Here is a 19,417-nt window from a genome sequence, read left to right as displayed (position 1 = left end):
GGAGCACCTGGGGCTGACCAGTGGGGCACCCCAGGGTGGCACCCCACAGGCCGGCGCGGCCAGCAAGGGGGGCGCGCCACCCTGGTGTGTGGGCCCCTCCTTGCCCCACTTCTTCATCTCTTTCTCCCAGAATCTTCTATCTCCCGAAAAAACTCGCACCAGCTTTCTCTCACTCGCGTTTTTGCTCAAGAGCTCAGGATTTTTCTATCTCTTTGCTCAGCCCAGATTTCTGTCTGAAATTTGGCACATTTGCTCCTTGGTATGTGACTCCTTTGATTGTCCAAGTAGAATTTTGTTTGGTTGAGTATATCTTGAGTATTTTGCTGCTGTAGGTAACATGTTTAGTGAGCTTGCATGCTTGTTCTAAGTTGTATAAACTAGTTTTGATGCATGATTAGTACTCTAGCAAGTTCCTATAGTAGTTCCCCTTGATTATATGTCACCAAATCAAGTTTTATATCACTTGTTGAAAAATTTCAGAAGAGGAAGATGAAGAAGTTCAACTTTGGAGAATTATTCAAGAGAGGAACAACCAGCACTGGGAGGCCTTCTAGGACCTCCACCCAACTTAGGCGATCCTACAATGAGGATATCATCGCGCCTAGCTTCGCGCCCGAAGAGGACAATGGAGCTCCAAATGCTTCATCCTTCCCATGTTATGATTTTCTGACAAATGCAGGGATATTGGATGATTTCTTCACCCTTGTCAACAGGGCGGGCTTAGCCACCTACGTGGGAGATGAAAGGGAGCAATACTACATGCTCACCAAAATTTTCGTTGAGAGCTTCAAGTTCCACAACACGCAATATGAGCCGATAGTTGCATTCAAGATCTATGGTAATCCTGTTACTATGGAATCGGAAGAATTTTGTCATGCATTGGATATTGCCCCTGTAGGTACAGCAAGGAGGATTGATGACAACCCCCGGGACCTGTTGGAGCTCTATCGAGGGATCACCGATGATGATTGTCGCACCATTCAGCGCGGCAAGATAAGGAACATTCAACTCCCCGCCATTAAATATTTTGCATATTACATTGCTACTAGCATTCTTGGTAGGGAAAATACTAGCAATATTTCTAGCTACCATCTTGCTTTCTTGAATGCTGCACTTACTGGACAGACACCTTATCATCTTGGTTCTCTTATTGCTCGCCGTCTGTCTAACAGGGGGCCTATTTTTGGAGGAACTATTGCACTGCGCGTTTTAACACATTTAAGACTCTCTCTTGATCCTAATGATGTGCCATTAACCCCTAGGAGACTTGATATTGTTGCTATGAAGAGCCATCATTTTGTTACCACTGATTCCACTTTAGATAATATGGTCTATAGAATGTTGTTTGCTGACGGGGATGAGAAGGAAATCCCTCTTCCCCAGCCAGGTTTGTTCAATTTTGACAGGCAATCATGGTCGCGCACTAAGGAGGAGGTGGAGGAACATATGAAGATACAAGACTTCCACCAGAAGCATGACTCCGAGGACGCCGAGCCCAGCTTCTACGACTACACCGTCACGTATCCGGGTGCTTCTTCTAGCACATACCCGGAATATGATCCATCTTCGTCGTACTACGGAGATACTACCTCATGGCCTCGTTGGCAATGAACTCCACTTAGGCCAAAAGCCTAAGCTTGGGGGGAGGTGTACCGGCATCACTCATTCTTTGCATATTATGGTTGCTGGATACTTGTACATACTTGTTTAGTTCTTAGAGTGGTTTTCTAATGAGAGGGGGATGATATTTGGGGAAGTGCTGTCCAAAAACAGATTCTGTGCTGTTACCAAAAAAAAATTCGTACACACAGCCAGAACATTATTTTGAGTTGCAAAAATTTGAGCATGTGCCCCAGGTTGTTATCTAACTTTCGTTAGTTGAACACTTTTTGAGCTGAGCAATGGAAGATTTTTGTTAATTTCGATTTCTGTACTGCTGTCAGGTTTTGGCAGATTTCTGTCATCCTGCTTTTCTGTGTTTCTGTTAGTTTGTACTCTCTTGTTTTCGCTTTGTTTCTTTCCTAAAACACAAAAAGACCAAAAATATTTCTGTTGTTTCTCTTCACCATTTATTTATTTGGTTATTTGCTCTTATTTTACTTTATTTGCTATCGTTAGTTTGCTATGAGAAAACCCAAAAAGATTTTGCTTTGTTTTCTTGTTTCCTTTTGTTCTTGTTTCCAATTCGAAAACACCAAAAATATTTGTTGTTCTTCTCTGGTTTGTAAAGTTCATCATGAGTTCAATGGTTTTCGGTGGCTGGAGCGTGGTTTTCATTTCATATTATCCAAGCTACACAAGTGAAAGGCAATAATGACGATCTACAACAATTGGATTGTGGTGAGAGGCTGGTATGAACTGTATTTGTTTTCATTTTTGTACATATACTCATCCATGTGAGCATGCTTAGTTGGTTCATGTGAGGTATATGTTATTTGAGAAAGTCTAGTAGTTCATGATCTCTCATGTTTAGCTCCAATTTATTAATATGAGTAGCATGTCATGGATGTTTGCTTGCATTGTTTTATTCATAAGTAAGTATGGCATTGTGGTATCCTCCTCTGAATAATTCATATATATCGACTTGGCACATGCTCACGCATGCATATGACTGAACAAAAAGTCAATTAAGCCTCGATGATTTATATTGCTTCAGAGTTCTTGTATCACTTTTATGCCTCCGTTAATTTATTTTGCCGCAAGCATGATTATGACAGTTACTGCTCTCTCGATTTGTCGCTCCCTAGTCTTTTGCTAGCCTCCACTTGTACTGAGCGGGAACGCCGCTCGTACTTCCAAACACCTGAAAATCAAGTTGTTCCAAAGTGTCCACCATAAATACCTATGCATGGCATTTCAAACCATTCCAAGTAAATTCTCATGCGCTACCTTTAAAACTTTCAAAATGCTTCTCAATTTGTGTTAATGTTTCATAGCTCATGAGGAAGTATGTGGTGTTTAGCTTTCAACCTTGTCATTTACTTTTGACGGACTCTCATATGGACTAGTGGCACATCCGCTTATCCAATAATTTTGCAAAGAGAGCTGGCAATGGGATTCCCAGTCCCAAATTAATTAACTTAAATAGACACTCCTCCATGGTTTGTGATTGTTGGACGGCACCCGAAGGATTCGGTTAGCCATGGCTTGTGTAAGAAAAGGTTGGGGGAGTGTCATCATCATAATAAAACTTAAATAAAAAGGCACTCCTTCATGGTATGTGATTGTTGGCAGGCACCCGAGGATTCGGTTAGCCATGGTTTGTGTAAGAAAGGTTGGAAGGAGTGCCACATAAACATACAAATAATTCATGGGAGCCGCTCTTGGGAGTCCGGTTGACGAGGTAGTTAGTGTACCCATTACCATTCGTTGACAACAACAAGCACCTCTCAAAATAATTTTACTCCTCGTTTTAAAAATGAAAAGCTCTAGCGCATGTTAATCCCTGCTTCCCTCTCGCGAAGGGTCAATCTTTTACTTTTATGTTGTGTCTCCATTCTTTCTTTGAGCACTATCTTGAGAGCACAACTGTCATTCTTAGTATAATATGCTTGTCTCAAAATATGATTGATTGTGGTATAACTTTGATGCTTTTATCTTTGACAATCACTACTTCTAGTCTTTCTATGAACTCCAGAGGTGCCCGGGCATTTATGTTTTGCCGATCAAATACGGGCAAGCGAGATACCACTTTATCATACTCTCTTATGAACATTGCAATCCTGCTTATATACATGATTCATGATGCTTATTATTAATTGTTGGTACCTCTCCATGATTGACATAGCTGTTGGATGATCTTATTTGCATGTATCTCATTATGAACTGCTTAAGTATTAGCCATAGCATGAGAATATATACATCATATGAGCAAATGTGTTCGTGAAAGTTCTTTTATCGCTCGGCTTGTTAACCGAATTGCTTGAGGACAAGCAATAAGCTAAGCTTGGGGGAGTTGATACGTCCAAAACGTATCTACTTTCCCGAACACTTTTGTTATTGTTTTGCCTCTAATTTGTGTATTTTGGATGCAACTAACACGGACTAACGCTGTTTTCAGCAGAACTGTTCTGGTGTCTCGTTTTTGTGCAGAAATCCAACTTTCAGCAAAAACCTCGGAATTTATGCAGAAGGTCCTATTTTCCCAGAATATTGGCGGAGCCAGAAGGGCAAGCCAGGTGGGGGCACGAGGGCCCCACACACTAGGCCGGCGCGACCCAGGAGGGGCCCGCGCGGCCCTAGTGTGTGGCGGCCCCGGCTGGCCCCCGACGCCCTCCTTCGGACTACTTATCGCCCTCGACCTAAAAACGCACGGAGAGAAGTCGAAGTCGCCGGAAACCCTCCAGAGAGCCGCCACATCGCGAAACTCCGTCTCGGGAGCCAGAAGTCTCCGTTCTGGCACTCCGCCGGGACGGGAAATTGGAGGAGATCATCGCCGCCATCACCACCAACGCCTCTCCATCAACCAGCCATGTTTCCCCCATCCATGTGTGAGTAATTCCCCGCTGTAGGCTGAAGGGGATGGTAGGGATTGGATGAGATTGATCATGTAATAGTCACAAGATTGTTAGGGCATGGTGCCTAGTATCCGTAGATGTTACTTTTATGATATTGTTGCAACTTGTTATGCTTAATGCTTGTAACTAGGGCCCGAGTGCCATGATCTCAGATCTGAACATGTTATTGTTTCATCATGATATGCATTGTTTATTGATCTTACCTGCAAGTTGTATACACATGTTGTTGTCCGGAACCAATGGCCCCGAAGTGACAGAAATCGGGACAACCGGAGGGGATGGTAGTGATGTGAGGATCACATGTGTTCACGGAGTGTTAATGCTTTGCTCCGGTACTCTATTAAAAGGAGTACCTTAATTTCCAGTAGTTTCCCTACAGGCCCGGCTGCCACCGGATGGTAGGACAAAAGATGTTGTGCAAGTTTCTCATTGCGAGCACGTACGACTATATATGGAACACATGCATATTGATTGATTAGTACTTGGATACCGCTTTATTATTACCTGCAAATGCCCTACCATGATTGTTATATGAATTCTCTCATCCATGCAACGCCCGTTCATCCGTCCCTCGTGCCTACGGTATTTTAATCCTGCTGTTTACTATAATCACTACTCGCGGTCTTTATTTCACCGCTGCTCGTTATTTCACTATTCCTACTCGCTATAAAACTGTTGCTATCGATAAACTCTTGCGAGCAAGTCTGTTTCCAGTGCAGCTGAATTGACAACTCCGCTGTTAAGGCTTACAAGTATTCTTTGTCTCCCCTTGTGTCGAATCAATAAATTGGGTAATACTTCCCTCGAAGACTTTTGCGATCCCCTATACTTGTGGGTCATCACTCGTCTTCCATACCTTAAGCAGCGGCTCCGACGCCTTTTGCTTCTTTCCCGGCGGTGGGCACTCTTTCCAATTTTTCAATAGCTCGTCTATTTGCTTGCCGCTTCTCGTACGTGGCCGTCTTCGGGGTTCGTCTTGACCATCGAACAGATCCTTGCATTTCCTCCATGGGTCTTCGTCGCGAAGCCACCTTCGATGTCCCATGAACACCGTTTTCGAGGACCCCGGATCTCTATCTAGCTGGCGGTACGTTGTGTCATCCATGCACCTGACGCATGCATTGAATCCGTGCACCACCTGCCCCGCGACATATCCGTAACCGAGAAAGTCGTGCACCGTCGTGAGCAGCGCGGCTCTCATAGGGAAATATTCTTCGCGGCGGCGTCCCACGTATTGGCAGGCGCGTCCCATAACGTGGCTAGCTCCTCTTTCAGAAGCCCCATATACAGATTGATGTCGTTCCCTGGTTGTTTCGGCCCTTCAATTAGCATACTCATTTGAATGTAGTTCCTCTTCATGCACAACCAGGGGGGAGGTTGTACATCCACACAAACACGGGCCATGTGCTATGTGTGCTGCTCTAGCTGCCAAACGGATTGACTCCATCGGTGCTCGCGCCCAGCCTTATGTTCCTAGGGTCGTCCCCAAATTCTGGGCACTCGAGGTTCAACGTATTCCACTGGCTAGCATCCGAAGGGTGTCTCAACATCCTGTCCTTTTTCTTTTTCTTCGGATCATCTGCATCATCTTCTCCCTTCCTCATCTCCGCGTGTCAGCGCATTAGCTTTGCTTGCTTAGGATCCGCGAAATACCGCTGCAGACGAGGAGTGATCGGAAAGTACCACACCACCTTCCGAGGAGCTTTCTTCCCCTTCTTGTACCGACTGACGCCGCACTCCGGACATATGGTACACTCCGCGTGCTCGTTCCGATAAATGATGCAATCGTTCAAGCACACATGATATTTCACATGCGGTAAATCCAGAGGACACACGATTTTCTTGGCCTCCTCGATACTAGTCGGACATGTGTTACCTTTGGGAAGACGTTCGTGCCAGAATGACATGTTGTCGTTGAAGGATGTGTCGGTCATTTTGTGCTTTACCTTCATCTGCAGAGCCATGAGCGTTACTTTCAGGCGGGTATCCTCCGGCCTGCATCCTTCATACAATGGAGTAACCACGTCTACCTCCAGTTGATCCATCTTGGCTTTCTCTCGGGCGGCAGCCCTTGTGTTACTCGTCTTCTTGAGAAGCAACTCTTGAAGATAAGGGTCCTGCACCCAGTCCATCGACGATGGTCCATCGTCTTCATCTTCATGATCTTCATGATGACCTCCATCTTGATCTTCCTCATCATCGGGTCCAGGATCTCCTACATTGTGATCATGATCATGGCCGGGATCTTCTACATCATGATCATGTCCGGGATCTTCTACATGGTGCTCACCTCCTTCCTTATTTCTTGTTGAAATCCTATGGACAAATTCATAATCATCTTCGTCGCCTTCCCACCGATAGCCATCCATGAAACCACGCACAAGAAGGTGGTCCCGCACCATATCGGCTTTAGGGTCCATAAGGCTCGTCAGCTTGCATCTTCGGCACGGACATCTTATCTCCTTTTGGTTATTTCTAATCATCTCGGCCGTCGCAGCTTTCAAAAACCTAGCCACAACGCCTTCGCTCATCATGCGGACCATGGTCGCTCGCGGGTATAGAGAAAATGGATATCTTAGCATACCAAAAGAAAATTTTGGCATGACCTTCCCTAAAAATAGGACATATGTATATGCGTAGTATGCCCACTATTCGCCGAAACGGAAATGAATCAACATTTCGGAAAAATATTGGCAACTCCATCGCATTTCAAATCCCTGCAAACAAAAACATGCAACACATGTGTGGAGGCTTCGCATATACAACACATGTGGAGGCTTCGCATACAACACATGCACGTGAGACGCTTTTCGCGCATGCGCACAACACATGAGCTTCACATAACATATGTGCACACACACGTGTGTGTGCAAGACGATCGGAACCGGTCACACACAAAGCATAAAACCAACAAAGTTACCGATACGGCGAGACCTAGAGTGTTGGATGAGGTAAAAAGTTGAGATTGAGTAGGGTATTGAGCTAACAAAGCTTCACCATTACTTACCTATGTAGAAAATTAAGTTTACCAACTTAATTTTGGTGAATGAAGAGGTGAAAATGAGGTGGGAAGGAGGGGCAACACGACCAGATCCAGATTTGGTGGGAGGTGGTGGTGGAAGAGTGTTTGGGGAAAGTGGGTGGCACATGTGAGTGGAGGGTGAAAAGCAGGAAATGGTCCCAGGTTAGCAGTGGCGCACCACCTAGCCCTGCGCAACTGCTAGGGTGACATAGCAATGGCGCACTGCTGAGTGGTGCGCCACTACTAAGCCTCTCATCCCTAAAGGGGCCGTGGCCACCTCGTAGCAGTGGCGCACCTCATGCCATGCGCCATAGGTAAGCTATGTAGCAGTGGCGCACCACTGCAGTGCGCCACTGCTAAGCCTCTCATCTCTAAATGGGCTCTCTGGCCACCTCCTAGCAGTGGCGCACCTCCATGCCATGCGCCATAGGTAAGCTATGTAGCAGTGGCGCACCACTGCAGTGCGCCATTGCTAAGCCTATCATCTCTAAAGGGGCTCTGGACACCTCCTAGCAGTGGCGCACCACCGCAACGTGCGCCATAGGTAAACAATTTAGCAGTGGCGCACCCCACAGACGTGCGCCACTACTAGGTTGGGGGAGGAGCTGGCCTCCTGTCAGCACTTAGTTATGGCGCACCAAGATCAAGGTGCGCCACTACTACTTTTGTAACAGTGGCCCACCGTTTTGTGGTGCGCCACTGCTAAGTGGCGCACGGCAGCCATGGTGCGCCACTGCTGGCAGTCTTACGGCTAGGCCTTTTCTTAGTAGTGTTGAATCAATCATGTAACGTATAAAACTACATTTAATTCAACAAGGGAGAATGATCTCATTGTCACATGTGTAAAACTTAATGTTTTCAATAGTAGACAATTATCTCTCAACTTCCGTCGCGTGCTGGAATGAAAAATGTGAAATTAGTATGCTCCCTTTCTCCACAAGTTTTTGCAAACATGACCAATTTCTACCGTTGCATGAAAGTTGAATTCCCGGCAATCGAATAAACATATATTAGGCAATTTTTAACATATAGAGGGAGTATCCAAATGAGAGATCTTGAATTCCATAGATGGTTTCAACAAAACTGCAAATTTGGGACTAAGTTATTTGCTCAACACCATCCACAGCACCGTTGTACAACAGAAGGTAGCCTTGCATTTCAGTTCACCCTAGGCATTACAACTCACTGAAAGTAATGGCCTTCATGTGCTTGATAATTATGCTTGCAGGACAAATACTCACCGGTGCTAAAGACAAATACAACATTCTATGGAAGAATATGCCCTGAAAAGGTCGTATAGTTCTGTGCATATTTTTCTACTAGATGAGTCCTCATGTGAAAGCTTTACAATCACTCTTTTAAGCATTGGCGCACACTTACACACCAATTTCAAGAAATCAACCTCATGATCCACTCCTTCGAAACCATTAATTTCCACTTCTTCAAGAGCAATCAATGTGATAGTTTGAACTTTCCAGTCTCTAGGATGACAAAGACAATTCTTTGGGCATTCTTCTTTCACCTAAAACCAAAGCGATGTTAATTACTACACAATATATTATTATTACTACCTCCATACCGGTTTACAGGGCAATTACACATTTCGAGAAAGAAGACTACAAATTTAGTCAACAAAATATAAGATATATGGCACAAAAATTATACCATTGGATTCATATTCAAAAGAACTTTCTAATGGTATAATTTTTGTAATATTTATCCTATATTTTATTGATTAAATTGTTAGTTAAAAAAATTCTCGAAAAGTGTAATTGCCCTGTAAACCGGTATGGAGGGAGTAGAAAAATACTACTCATATATGCATGTATGTATAATAAAAATGGTGAATTACCTTTGAACCTCCTAGGATGACCTTAAGCCTCTGCATGGCCCTACGGATCCGATTCATCCCAATGAGGGGAAACACGAATGCTCCAAAAACATGTCCACCTGTCGTTAGATGCAGCTCCAAATCTGAGAACACCGCAACCATATGCTTCTTAATCTCCCGCTTGAAGTTGGCCAGATGACCAGGGAAACAAGACGAGCACTATAAATTTAACACGATAAAATATCAGTTATGCAGTTTAATTAATTTAGCCAAAGGTCATACTAGTAAAATTGAGCATGAGAAGACACACACAATGTCAGCATGAATGCGCAGTGAAGGGTGCTGTCCTTGTCTCGCTGCCATCTTTAGCATTAGCTTTATCAGTCTCCAACCACCAAACCCAATAGGCACGCTTGCCTCGACGTAACAGCAGTACCACGAGATCATCTCCAGAATTGGTGCCAACACGGAGACATTGATTCCAACGTAGGGGTCTAATGACGCGGTCAATTGCCTGAGCACAGGGGCAGCAATGTCGAGGCGGTCTGTGCGACCTCTGGAGTCCACAAATAGCTCTTGCAGCGACATGGAGTGGACAATCACCAAGTTATTTTTGGTGGACACCTTGAGCCGGAGGACGCGGAGGCGCGGACATCGGGAGATGAGGTCGTCGAGGCCAGTGATAGAGCACGAGAGGGATAGTGTATCGAGAGCGGTAAACTCAACACCGGCTGGCATGTGGAAAGGGGTGATGAAGGTGTTTGATTTTAGCGTGATCGAGGTGGCACGGCGGAAGTAGGGCACTTCAACGTGGTTGCCCGTTACATTGCTGTTGATGGCGAACACGAGCTCCTCGGGCTCAAGGCGTGCAGCGGCAAGAAGTAGAGAGGTGACACCAGCGGTGTCTAGATACACGTCGACAACTGACCCGTGCCACCGCTCCCAATGATCGCGGCGCCTCCTCATTAAGGGGATGTGGATATCGAGAAGGGAGATGGCGGCCGGAGAGATGAGGCGGGCGAGAGCCGGCTCAAGCGAGGAGTATTTTACATTGCGGAAGACGAGTGCGGAGAGGAGCGTCCATAGGTTGCGCCACCTGCGGGAGAGGATACAAGTGCGTGCGGCAGTGACGACGCAGCGGAAGCGGGCGAGGATGAGGAGGAGAAGATCATCGGGTAGGGCGCTTATATGGTCGGGTCCGGGGTCTGGGATGAGTACCTGCTGCTGCTGGGTTGAACAGAGGCGGCGCCCCGATCTCAACTCCATGGCCCTTCCGGAGGAACGCAGGCGGCGTCCCGATCTCAGTTCCATGGTGAGTGACAAAACCTATATCAATTGAATTGATCTATGCAATGGAGCACGAGCCCGATCGGCCCCGTACGTTGTTGGTTGACCCGCTGGCTTTTTCTTGTTGGACGCTGCTGCGAGATTGTCTAGACGTGTCCATGGTTTTTCAGGTTCTGTTAAAACAACGACGAAGTATCGAATTTGATACCTGATCGACCCGGTTTGGTTGGGCTGCGCTTAAGCAACGTATTTGAAAGTTGTCGATCTAGTCGGACAACAATCAGAATGCCCAAGGTCTCCTAGTACTGTCCGTATAGCGTATGTATTGTTCTGTTTCCTTTTCCATTTTTATTCTGCTATCAAAACTTCGCACACAAACTACGTGTACGTTAGACCCAATATATGTTCAATCATAGAGAATGCTCTCTCAACTTTTGTCGTCAGAACATAGAAATGTGAAATTAATATGCACATGGCAAAGATCACCAAAAAAAATCACCATAGAAATCCCGAATTTCATGGATGTTATGAACAAAATTGCTAAAGTTCTTTGGCGCCTTCCACAATACCCTTGTACGACGGAAGGAAGCTTTGCATTCCTATTCTGATATTTTGTCGAATAAGTAAATAAAAAGAGTCGTATACATCAAATTATGCAGAGGCCGGAGCTTTCCCCGTTTCGAAAAAACATTTCAACTCACTACAAGTAATGGCCTTTAGGAGCAGGCTAATCATGTATGAAAGCCATATACTCACCAGTGCTAAGATAAACACAACATTCCACAGAAGTATATGCTGTGAAAAGGTCGTACAGTTTTGTGCATTCTTTGATTCTTGACGGGTCGTCATGTGACAGCTTCACACTCACTCTTTTAAGCATTGGAGCAGACTTAAACACCAAATCCAGGAAATCAAATTCATGATCCTCTCCTTCAAAACCATCAATTTCTATTTCCTCAAGTGCAATCAACGAGATGATTTGGACTTTCCAGTTCGTGGAACGACAACGACAATTTCTTGGGCATTCTTTCTTCACCTGAAACACGAATAAATTGGAGTTACTACACTTCACTATTGAGTTATACATATATTGTATAATAAAATAAGAGCAGTGTGTTACATTTAGTTCCGGAATGATGACCCTTAAGCCTCCCCATAGCACTATGAATCTGATGCATCCCAATGAGATGAAACACCAATGATCCGTAGTCATGCCCACATGTTATAAGATGTAGCTCCAAACTTGAGAAGGCTGCAAACAAATGCTTCTCAATCTCCTGCCTAAAGTCTGTCACTTGTAGAGGATAAGATAACGAGCACTGGAAAACAATTTGATAGAAGAAAATATCATTCATAAAGGTTAGTTCAGTAACACACTTAGCAGTCGTAGTAAAATAACTGAGAAATAGAGGACACACCATGCTAGCATGAATGTGCAACGAAGGGAGCTCTCCTTGCCTCTGTGCCGTTAATAGCCTCAGCTCATTGAGCCGCCAGAAACCAAAGCCAGGAGCTATCCTCACATAGCAATAAGAGCAGTGCCACGAGATGGTCTCCATCATTGGTGCCACGACGGAGATGTCGAGTTGCTTGTAAGGGCGTAATGACATGGACAATCGCCTAAGCACGGGGGCAACAATGTCAACACGATTTGTGCCATCTCGGGCGTTCACGAATAGCTCTTGCAGCGACGTGGAGTGGACCATCACCAAGTAATTTTTGGTGGGCACCTTGAGTCGGAGGACGCGGAGGCGTGGGCACCGGGAGATGAGGTCGTCGAGGCCAGTGATAGAGCATGAGAGGGATAGTGTATCGAGAGCGACAAACTCAACACCGGGTGGCATGTGGAAAGGGGCGCTAAAGGTGTTTGCCTTTAGCACGATCGAGGCGGCACGGCGGAAGTAGGGCACATCGACGTGGCTGCCTTTTACCTTGCTATCGATGGCGAACACGAGCTCCTCCGGCTCAAGCCGTGCGGCGGCAAGCAGTAGCGAGGTGACTCCAGCGTCCAGATACACTTCGACAGGGGACATGTGCTCCAACTCCCAACGGTCGGGGTGCCTCCTCGTGATGGGGATGTGGATATCGAGAAGGGAGACGGCGGGGGAGACAAGGCGGACTAGCACCGGTTCGAGCGAGGAGTATTTTACATTGTGGAAGATGAGCGTGGAGAGGAGCGTCCATAGGTTGCGCCACCGGCGGGAGAGGATACCGGTGCGCGCGGCGGTGACGATGGATCGGAGGCGGGTGAGGATGAGGAGGAGCAGATCGTCGGTTAGGGCGCTGATACGGTCCGGTCCGTGATCTTCTGGACTGCGTACCTGCTGGGTGCAACAGATGCGGCGCCCCGACCTCAACTCCATGGCAGAGGCGAACCCGATCGGTGCCGTTCCCGAGGAGCGCAGGCGTCGCCCCGATCTCAGCTCCATGGTGGCTGATGAAACCGATACCAATTGAATCGACCGATCCAATGGAGAACGAACCTTCTTGTTGCGTTGAGCCGATAACCTTTTCTTGTTTGGTGACACAATTCTTCTTGAGGGATCTGTGACCGGAGACTCCTAGGCATCTCTACATGGACTGGTGCAGTGGGATGGTGGACATACGCTGGGCCAGTCCATTGGTCCGAAAAAGGCTACATGTACGTACAGGAGGACACCAGCAGGCCCATTAAAGAGGGCATGTTATATAGTGTCTCTTTGTTCGAGTGTGGCCTTTCGGAGACTGAGCTACACGTAGCTCTTTATATTCGAACACTCAGAATTTGTATTTCAAAGATTTCAAAAATTCATATTAAAATTATGGAGGTAGCCAATAATGTATGCTACAATGGTACATTGCAAACTATTTTATATTCTGGGCTACACGAAATTGACAAATCTGGCAATTTTTAGTAGTCTTGAAATGTGCACTGTTCACTATAAAATTTGTCAGAATTTGTTATTTTTATGTAGCCTAGAATATAAAGTAGTTTGTATTGAGATTTTACACCATCGTATCATACATCATTGGCTACCTCAAAAATTTTATTTCGAATTTTTTTGAAACTTTGAAATACAAATTCTGAGCAATTAAATATAATGGGCTACGTGTACCTCGGCCTCCGTTTGAAGTTTCCCCTCTTTCTTCTAGTTTATAGAAAAATAATTTTATATGACATGTTCCATAAATTTATCTATGTGAATCAACTTCAGCAATTGCTGTAGTTGGTCCTTGCTGGAGTTTGTTTATAGATACATGCAAATTTAGATAAATATAAAACATTTTTGTGGATGGAGGGAATATTTAAAAATTCGATATATTGCCCATTGCCTAGCTTGCCCGCGGGTGGTAACGATAGTTTATTTTCCTTTTATCTTTACATTTATCTTTATCTTTCATTCTTTTATTACATTTTGTGTTCCATTTTCCCATTTTTTCGGGGAATGTATAAACATAATGATATCCATCGATCGTGTGCATGTTCATGATGGTGGGTAAAAACTCGAGAAGTACTTTTACTACTAGTGAATGAATAGGTGAAATGGTGTACTTATTATGCAGAGTTTATAGTGATTTCCAAGGCACTTCGGGTCTCTCCCCAGGGAGGCGCCATGGGCTAAATCTAGCGCCGCCGAACAACTTCACCTCCCCCACGTGAGTTGATCTTCATCGTTGTTGTCGCAAGCCTTGAACGCGGCAGTGGGGGGCCCCAACGCCGAATGTGCTAGGGGCAGAGGGCGGCGACAATGGTTGAGAAAGGCAAGGGTGGTGTGAGGCTTCCCTTAGCAGGTGGTGGTCATGGCGAAGATCGCTGGTCGACGTTGGAACATCGTTTCTCCTCTTTCAATGGTGCATGTCGGCAATATGTGGAGGGTCGATGCTTCGGATCTAGGTCCCACCAAGACCCGTCGTCGAGACGGTGGATCGTCTAGCAGCGCATGGCCAAGGCCATGTCCAACGACATTTTAGGTGGGCGGCGTGTGATGCGTTCTCTGGCCATAGCATGCGTGTGGCCTCCCTTATCCGGGATGGTTGAGGTCGGAGTATGTTGTGACCTTGATCTTTTAAATAATGGAGGCAGTTCTAGGGTTCTATTCATACTAAGTTGATGCTCTTCTTGAGGCCTTTCCTCATTGATCTGGTCGGTGACGAGTTCCGGAAGGTCCATTAGGTGTAGATTTCTGGAGATTGCTGTAATAGATGGGATTCGATCGTGTGCACACATTTTTCTGGCAGTGCGGCTTCAAGAGGGGGTGACTCGAAGCTTAGCTATATGATGCCATCATGGGACATGTCGGTATTTCGATTTTCATGGTAATTTCAGTGACGGAGAACGTCACAGCGGATGAGGTATGAGGTCTAGTAATGGAGGACGTACAGTGTCTTCGGAGCGATGAGGACTTTGTGTTTCTTGACTTGTAGCTGTGCCATCGGCATGCGGGGGCCGTAGCATAGGAGGAGTATAGAGGCTTATCTTTCAGGATAAAAATCGAAGATCTAACCTTAATTGGTTGTGTCTACAATGACCTTCTTGAAGACATTGTTTTGAGAGAGCGAACTTGCTCTATGGTGAAAATTCAAGGTCCTGCCTTATTTACTTGTCCAAGGCAATATCCTTGTTTTGAGAGCGCGGCCGTTGTATTGGTTGTGGTTTGTGTTGCAGCTACAAGATTGTGATCACCGTAACGAAATCGTTTGTTTTTTCTCTTCGTTTTTGTAGCACGGCTGTATGCATCCGTAATGTTTGTCGTCGTATATATATCTCTTCGTCGTACATGCTAAATGTAATTGGTACATATCTTTGTGATATTAATCTTTTTTTGTAGAAAAAGTGATTTTGAAGCTCGAAACGTAGTCGCAAGGTGGAGCTAGCTGACACATGCATGCAGAGGACATGCAGCTAGTCGTGGACGCATGCGAAGTCACATGCCACATCAGACGAGCTCACGTACAGTAAAATAATGCAGTGCTAGCTGGGTACTCTGGTTTCACGGGTGACATGGCGCCAAAAGGACACATGCTTTCCCTGCACTTTTGCACCTATCATCGCGCTCCACTGCAGAGCATGTCGCCAAATTGTTCTCGCAGACTCGCAGTCGTCCGTCCGTACGCGCGTGACCAGCTAGATCTCACTCAGATCCTTGCAACTACAAGATCGTTCAATCAGAATCGACACACCGACATTAGATATTTTAGTTTGATTGTGCATGCACTGACCACTGTTCCAATCATGCATGCATGCGTGTACATTATCAAGATCTCTGTCCAATTACAAACTAGTCACTCTGTGAATTATTCCGAGATACCAGTTTTTTGCTTAATCAATTTATCATCACTCAAATCTGACCAAACAATTAATTAATCAGTACACACCAATTATTAATTCAAACCACAAGTTCAGACACACAGACCTAGCCAAACCAAGCTGAAAATACCAAAAACCACCACAAAGGCAAACACGTACGCACTCATCCATCAAACCTTAGCTGATCGGTCTGTTCTTCTTACTCGATCGCTACTAGCAATCTAATAGAACAATAATAGGCAAGGACGAAGACGAATAGACGACGACATCCTCTCATGTCCGTCGCGCGATCGACGACCTCCATGCATGCGTGCTCAGATGGAGCAGGTGTAGCCGGGGGGAGGCGTCTTGCCGCAGGTGAGCAGCAGCTGGAGCGCGAGCGGGAGGACGAGGTTGATGTTGAGGAGCTTGAGCCGGATGGTGGTGCAGAGGCACACCGCCGCCTCCAGCTCCACCAGCCCCTCCAGCAGCGGGCAGCACTTGTTCACCACCGGGTCGCCGAGGCCCACGTGCACCAGCCCGCCCAGCAGGTCCACGCACGCCCCGATCTTCAGGGAGTCCACCGGGCACGTCTGCGATGCTGGGGTCGCCGGGGGAGGCGGCGGGCACGGCGTGTCCACCGGCGGCGACGGGTACGTGACCGGTGGAGCGGTGACTGGTGGGCTAGGGTAGGTGACCGGAGGAGCGATGACGGGCGGCGTGGGGTAGGTGACTGGAGGAGCAGTGACCGGCGGCGCGGGGTAGGTGACTGGAGGAGCGGTGACCGGCGGTGTGGGGTGGGTGACCGGAGGGGCGGTGACTGGCGGCTTGGGGTAGACGACGGGTGGGCCGACGATGACGGGAGGAGCAGTGACGGGGCCCTTTGGCGGGACGTAGACGGGAGGGCGAGGGACGTGGCCCTTTGGAGGGCCGACGATCGGCGGGTGGACGGGGACCTTGGGCGCCGGCCGCGGGTGGGTAGGGCCCTTGGGCGCCGGCTTGGGGCCCTTGGTTGGGGGCTTGGGGTAGGAGGGCCTGGTGCTGGGTGCTGGGTGGGAGGGCTTGGGGTGCTTGGGCTTGTCGCAGTCGCAGTCGACGGTGGCGGCGAAGGCGGTGGAGATGAGGAGGAAAAGGGTGAGGAGCAGTGGACCGAGCTTCTTCGTGCTCGCCTCCATCGCTGCTGGTCTGGGTGTGTGGCTGAATGCACGAGGTGGATGAAGGATGTGTGTTTCTAGGGTTTGTGTGTGGTGTGGTTTTATATAGAGCTCGGCGCTTGCAATGGAGGCCCGTGACCTCTAGGGCAGAGCTCTCATAGCTAGGGTTTTTCGCTATGTGCATGAGTGCACGACTGACTTAATTAGTACTGGAAGTGACTTATTGTGGTAAAATCCGTTGATGCTTCTTTCTCCTTGAAAAAAGTCGTTTGCCCGCTTTATAAATAAATCAAACAACCTATACAAGAGTTCGGACAAAGAAAAAGTGTTCGAGCAACAACAGAAATATGCCCAACTAAAAACAAAGATATAAACGAAGCCAATTGCAAATCGATGAAACGATGGTGCCCCGCAACTCAGAGCGCCCTTCGAAGTTTTCCCACCACAGTACAAGCACCCTAGATCACCAAGTACCAAGGAAGCACCTTCAGAAGGGATGCAACGTCAACACGACGCTACTGCCCACAGCAGTGAACTGGACTTAGGATTTCTGGATGGAGTGGAACCAGGTACCCTCGACACCCTTCAAGAAGGAATGGCGACAGCTGCAGGCGCCGCCACGTTGGCGTCGGTGTCTATGACCTAAAAGCCCCACGAGTTCCATATGCGGAAGTGATAGGGCACGCCAGCCGCGGGTCGATGGACATGATAGAAAATGGCATGCAAAGCTCGTGTACAACAAGGCTCGTCCAGCAACGGCAGTTCCAGGCCCGCTTGGCCCGGATCTAGCCTACAAGCTTGCCGTAGCCTCCGCCTCCACCTCACCATCGCCTGGCAACCCGCATTGTCCCACTGCAAAGATGGGGTCTCCCCACCACCAGCATGCCACGCAGCCACACACATTGAGCCACCATCACCTCCTCTCAGTGGACAGATCTACCCGGAGGACATCATTCTGCAGTCATTGGCAGATCCGTGCCCGCCCGGCCCATATCTAGCCCGCAGCAAGCACATAGCAGTGCCACGTGCCGCCAGCCTACATGCATATCAGCCGACCGTCAATCCTCCCTTTCGTCCTCGGCAAAGATCGGCCGGCCACCGACCACCACGGCGCCTCCTCCACCAACTACTGCAGAGGCAGCCGACCGCAGCCCTCGTTTCCCACGGCCCACCCTGCCCACAGCCTACGTCGCCGCCCGGACATACCGAAACTGCCGGACATGCCACCACCACCCCGCCACCTGTCGCGACGCCGTAGGACATGCTTGAGCGCCGACATGCTGTGAAGCCCGATGGCCGCGCCACACCCTGGCATGTAGCATGCTCCCTGCGCCTACCCGCCCAAGCCAAGGGACAATAAAACCTCGCCGCCGCCGATTCAGGCCGGCCTTTGCCTTGCCCGGGTGGGAACAAGCTCGAAATGCTATTAACGGGAAACAAGAGATAAGTCATATCATATTGTTAAGTTGCCCAATCAGCACCCAAACCATGCTCATGATCTACTCATCAGTTATGTTTATAATCTACATAGTAACTACAAAAAAAATGTTCCATATTTGCTTGAGTTGATTTGGAAACTACAAAATTTAATCCGATTTATGTGCAATTAGTGGCCAATCAAGATTTACAAATTGATGATTCTAAATTTAAAAAATGGTGAAGTTGTTCAACTTGATTCAAAGAAATGGTCCAAAAGACAAGTACATTTCTTTTGGACCTCTTCCGTGACCCCTTTGGACAAGGAATGAAAACCCATAGTCAGTTGTACCCCCTCCGTCTCATGAAACATGCCTTAACTTTGTTAAGCTATGTTTCATGAGATGGATGGAGTATAATGGAATTACTTTGTTTTCTCCTAATTTGACCTTGATCTAACATTTTTACTAATGCATATGTTTACGGCAAGATAATCACACATATGAATCTCCATTAGGACACCTTATACAAATAATGTTCTCGTAGTTCTACAATGCATGAGTACAAATTTACACAAACACATGTTAATACAAAGTTATGGCAAGACTCATGCATTGTAGAACCGTCTATCAAGATATTGGTAAGTACTAAAATAACTATAAGCATGTATAAACAAACTATTGCGCATTTAGCAGGCACACATTATTATACGGATGGATGTGATGTTTCCTCATATTTGTTTCTTTGTTGAGATTTATATGTTTATGATATTAGTCCAAATCTAAATTAGAAAATAATAACATAATTTCCATGAGAAAATAGAGTTATACTTTAGTATGTGTGTATTGTTAAGAAATATATTTGACTTGTGCAACATTAATCTTTGGATTTTAATATTCAAAACATAGTTGTGTGGTTAATGTT

The 19,417-nt window shown here is 46.7% G+C and overlaps 1 protein-coding gene across 1 annotated transcript; it reads right to left on the bottom strand.

Moving 5' to 3' along the window:
* Positions 1-16,258: 16,258 nt before the first annotated feature.
* LOC124684578 (36.4 kDa proline-rich protein-like) lies at positions 16,259-17,098 on the bottom strand. Its single transcript, XM_047218859.1, has one exon. It carries the CDS (start codon positions 17,096-17,098, stop codon positions 16,259-16,261), a length of 840 nt encoding a protein of 279 aa, XP_047074815.1.
* Positions 17,099-19,417: the final 2,319 nt, after the last annotated feature.

Source organism: Lolium rigidum, chromosome 1 (genome assembly GCF_022539505.1).
Source record: "Lolium rigidum isolate FL_2022 chromosome 1, APGP_CSIRO_Lrig_0.1, whole genome shotgun sequence".
NCBI lineage: Eukaryota > Viridiplantae > Streptophyta > Magnoliopsida > Poales > Poaceae > Lolium > Lolium rigidum.
Note: the sequence above shows the minus strand (reverse complement) of the source record. Positions and strands in the feature narration are given on the sequence as shown.